Source organism: Octodon degus, unplaced genomic scaffold (genome assembly GCF_000260255.1).
Source record: "Octodon degus isolate 3935 unplaced genomic scaffold, OctDeg1.0 scaffold00197, whole genome shotgun sequence".
Classification (NCBI taxonomy): Eukaryota; Metazoa; Chordata; class Mammalia; order Rodentia; family Octodontidae; genus Octodon; species Octodon degus.
In genome coordinates, this window is record NW_004524773.1 from 1,322,879 (window position 1) to 1,327,728 (window position 4,850).

General features: G+C 53.8%; 1 protein-coding gene across 6 annotated transcripts in view; it reads right to left on the minus strand.

The window, feature by feature from the left end:
* The window catches only part of Ccdc61 (coiled-coil domain containing 61), a 22,479-nt gene that overhangs the window by 6,362 nt on the left and 11,267 nt on the right, over positions 1–4,850 (minus strand). For 5 of the 6 annotated variants that reach the window (XM_023704499.1, XM_023704498.1, XM_023704497.1 and 2 more), the window contains 2 exons: positions 3,826–3,983; positions 2,644–2,805 (listed from right to left, as the gene is read on the minus strand). In XM_023704499.1, coding sequence (XP_023560267.1) covers positions 2,644–2,805; positions 3,826–3,983 — 320 coding nt within the window. Of the gene's footprint in view, positions 1–2,431; positions 2,520–2,643; positions 2,806–3,825; positions 3,984–4,850 lie in introns of all 6 variants that reach the window. The other variant, XM_023704501.1, reaches the window with a different exon arrangement.

Sequence of the window (4,850 nt, forward strand, 5' to 3'; positions counted from 1 at the left end):
CTTGTTCTAAGTAGGTGCTTTAGACCACTGAGCCATCTCACCAGCCCCAGATAATTTCTTAAATTGTACATTTCATGGGGTTTTTGAGAGTAGAAACTGAACTCAGGACCTTGCACTTGCCAGGCAGGCACCGTGCCACCGAGCTACATCCCTGGCCATGTACATTTATATTTCATACTTTATGTGGGTGATATTTCATTCACAATAAGAAAAGTAAGTAGTGGAAAATGGAACCTCCCTCCGCAGAGCTTCTGATGTAAACGGTCTGCAGGGAGCAGCGGGGCACCAGGATCATCACCCGGGGTGATGTGAACAGGCAGCCAGTGGGAGCCGCTGCCCCACGGCAGGGTGGCAGGCTGAGGGGACTCTGTAAGACAGGGGACACTGTCAAGAGCTCCCCTTGCCAGTGTCAATACCTCCAACAGCAGGAAGTACATGGCACTGCCAGGAAGGTGCCCCCCAAACCTGGCTCCAGGTCTCATAAAGCCTGGGAGGTCAACTGTCACTTCCCCCAAAGTAACAAGGTCAGAGGAAGCCAGTCACCACCCCCACGGGGAGAAAGGCAGCAATCCAGACGGGAGACTCCAGGAGAACCTGGTCTTTTCCACAGATAACTCACATCAAGGGAGATTGGGAACGATCTAAGGAACGCAGTGACAAGTTGCATCGTGAGGGCATATTCCCATGCCAATTCAAACAAGCCAATCAAAAAAGACGTTTGTGAGACTGAAAAGTGTGAACACAGGTGCTGGGTGAGGGATGGAATTAGAGGCTGGTGGTTGTGTCCTTTCTGTGTCCGAATTATATATTGAGGGTCCAGGCTGAAGCATTTATGAAGAAGATATGGTGTCCCGGGGGAGAAGGGAAGAGGTAATCAACAAGATGACAACATGTGATGACCACGGGCCGGGACAGCACAACTGTGTCATATGTGGCCGGCTTCTGTGTGTGCTTGGCAGTTTTCCTAATAAGACATCCTCACATCCGGTGGCTGCCCAGCTCCGCACCCAGCTCCCCCACGGGAACCCTGCTCAGTGACTTCTCCCTGCCTCTCCTCACACAGGGCTCCCACCTTCGCCTCCCAAAACACCATCCCTCATCCTGCCATTGGACAGACGGCCTCTGCTCACTCCGGGAGGGCTGCCTGCCTGCGGGCTGTGCTGAGCTCACCCTATCTTGCCTTCCGAGCACCAGCCTGAGACAGCTGCCTGCTGTCTGGGTCCCCTCCCCTGGGGTCTCCACTGACTGCTCCGCAGTGCAATCTACCCCATGCGTTACAAGCTGGGCGACCCTGAGCTCCTCACATCTCTATGAGGAGAGACGAGGATGAGAGACCTCCTGTAAGTCGGAATCTAAGAAAAGGGCTGAACCCAAGCATCAACTATGCCAGGCCATGTACGAACTTGCTAAATGTCATATGAAACAACGAGCAAATGAATTAAGGTGTGACTGAGTGAGTCTTGGAGGCTTCCCGAACGCCCTAACTCCAGTTCTATCCACTGTGGCATCTCAAAGTCACCCTAATTCTGCAGTTGAGTCCACAGAGCAGAGGGCGCCACCTCGTGGCCATTTGGGGATGCACAGGTGCAAGCCCCTATCCGCACGCCCTAAAAGCTGACCCAGGGAACAGTTTCTCCTGCTTCCTACCTTGGTCTCCCACTTTCCTCCCCCTCCCCTAGCAGCACACAGCAAGGGTCCCCAGGCCCTGTGAGAAAAGGCCAGCACTTGGCACGCAGCCCTGGGCTAGCAGCCACCGTCAGTACTGGACCGCTGGGGCCACAAAGGGAGTTTGGCACAGGCTGCTGAATGTCAGGTCCAACCTGGCCATGATATTCACTGTGACCAGGGAAGGTGCTCTAACTGCTCTGGGCCTCTGTAGCAGGGGGCGACAGCAGTGCCTGCCTTGTAAAGCATCGGTAAGGATAAAATGAACTCAACCCTAATGCATGGAGTAGGATCCCTGACACACAACTAAACACTCAGTAAACCTCAGCTGCTGGTGTTGCCATTACTACTAAAGCTATCACCCCAACTCAGCTCACCCCCAGATGGGAGTGTATAACAGGCACCAGCATGTACCCCAAAAGCCCTCACCTTCACTGCTCCCTCCCGTCCTCACCGTGTTCCTGCTTACTTCAGGCTTGGCACATAATAAGCCCTGCTAGAACTCTCTCCCCAACCTCTGAGCTTAACTAGCCCCCTCATGGCCTTGCCGCCAGAGAGCCCTTTCCTGCCCCACTCCACCTGTTCCCAGTGGCACGTTCAGGTGGCTAAGTGACAAATGTCCAGCCAGCCTGGCTGGGCACTGCACAAGGAAAAGGGGCCGGTGTCAAAAGGTGCCTGATGCAGGTGGACTAAAACCTAATGCAGCCTGACTGTCCTGCCTGACTGCCCGTGTGCAGTCCCCTTTGCCTGTGGCACCCCTCCTTACGGATAGGGTCAGGAGGCCCAGCATCCCAGCCCGCAGCTGTCTCCATCCAGGAGTCCAGGACGGCTCGGGCACCACTGTGTCACCAGCCCTGCCCAATAAAAGGCGGCTCAGAATGATTAGGGTGGATGCAGGATGGCAGTCCTTCCATGGGCCAAAACATGGGGGCCCAAAGACATGACGGGCTGCCCCCACCCCCCGACAGCCAGACTCACTGCTCCCGCAGGTGCCAAAGCTCAGTATCCCTCGTGTCCCGTGTATCGCAGGTATCCAGTCCTCGAAGGCGACCAAGCTCCTCCTTCAGCGACCGGATGATGCCCTGCAGGACCACAGGGTCAGGCTTGCCCTGGTACGGGAGGGGCAGCGGGTAGTGAATCCTGAGAAGAGGGATTAGAACTGAGGCATCTCAAAGGGCAAGAAACTCAAGGGCAACAATCAGGTTCTGAGAGTCGGGGGACACAAAATACAAAATCCCAAAACGCTCGTGGTCTGACTCCCATTTCAGTCACTGTCCTTACTGCCCCACGCCCTCCCCACACCAGTCCTTCGGCTCTGGGAGCTTCTTACACAACAGTTCTAAGGACACAGGGACAGATGGCTCTGGCACTGTTTCAAGCAACCTCCTTGTCATACATCACTGGTCTCCTGTGACCTGCAGCCGAGCACAACACGGATCCACTCTACACGGGGAGGATCGGTTGGCCTGGCTTAGGTCAGCCACAGGCTGGGGAAAGGCAGGGCACCTCCGTCAGCTGCTCTCCCAGATATTATTCAGAGAGGCTGGCCAGGGAAATAGCTCTACAGCATAAGCACCCGCCTAGCAAAGCACAAGGTCCTGAGTTGGATCCCCAGTACCAGAGAGGCTGGGCCACTTCCCATTAGAAACTCCAGGAGCCACTACCAAACAAGGCAGACACTGTCCGCAGCTCCTCCAGAGCTATCCCCAGGGGCCCTCTTTCTCCCTTGCTGGGTCCCACTAGAAAGGGTAGCAAAGCCAGATGCTCATTTCCCAGCATCCTTGGTACGTGACCACCTCTGGTCAAATATTATGGAAAATCATCAGTTTTCTGGGAATGCTTTTTTTTTTCCCTGATGAAAACCAGCCCCGTCCCCTTTTTTCCTGCTTTGATACAGATGCAATGCCTACAACTCCAGCAACTGTTCTCATGAAGTCAAAAAAGGCAAGGAAACTGCTAAATGGCAGCTATGTACTTAAGACACCTCGTGAACTTATGAAGTATTATCTGTTTAAAGCACTAGTAACGGTTACTCTGCTAGTGGTAGCAAGACACAACAGTGATATAAGCCTCCACCTAGGTTACGAAAGGGTGCCTAAAAGGTACTCCCACACTGCCCGCTACCCGGGCTTCGGCCCACAGGCCCCTCCCTGCACCCACCTGTCAAACTCCACAGAATAGATGAGGATCAGGTAGCGCTTGGAGTTGAGCTGGGCTGATCTAGGGGCCAAGGTGCCCGGGCGGCTGCCCAGCTTGCGGTTCCGCAGGGACTCCAGGTCCGTGTAGGTCAGCAGGTCAAGGGTGACGGACTCGCTGCTCTATGGGAGAGGAGGGGAGGGGCAGCCGCAGGACCCGCACGGCCAGCCCAGGGCATCGGTCTAAATGCCCAGCCGCCTTACCCTTTCTGATGATCACCAAGACCCCCTCCAGGGACAGGTGACAAGAGTATGTTCAGAGGCATGAGCTCAAAGAACCTAAGCCCTCAAGCATGGGGGAGTATCTTGGACCTGCGGCTCTCCAAGTGCTGTCTGTAAGCCATCGGGGGACCTCTCAGGGAGTCCATGAGATCAAAACAATTTTCTTAATACCAAGACATCAGGTGCCTCTTTCGCTGTGGGACAGCCACACTGGTGGTGCACAAGCACTGCTGGGTAAGCCTGCAGGAGCCTAGCAGAACACAAGCCAGGCAACGAACAGCACCCGCAGCCACTGCAGGCCCCGCTGCTGCCGGGCAGGCTCTGTGGGGTGGGGCAGGAGGGAGAAATACACCAACCACAGGAAACGAAACAGAAATGTTCTTTTGTTCTGATTTTTTTTTTTTTTTTTTTTTTTTTGTGAATTCTTTTTTTTTTTTTTTTTTTTTCTTTTTGGTACTGGGACTCAAACTTAGGACCTTGTGCTTACCAGGCAGGCGCTGTGTCTCTGAGCTACATTCCTGACCCCAGTTTTTTGTTTTTCTGAGACGGGGTCTTATTATGTAGTTCAGACTGACCTTAAACTCACTATATAGCTCAGGCTAGCCTCAAATCCACAGCAACCCTCCTGCCTCAGCCTCCTGATTGGCGGGATTATGGGCGTGTACCACCACACCTGGCTTAGAAATGCTCTTGATGAAGGAGTAAAAAGCATTAATTTGGTGAGTCACAGCCTTGGAGTGCACATCTTTTTTTTTTTTTTTTTTTTTT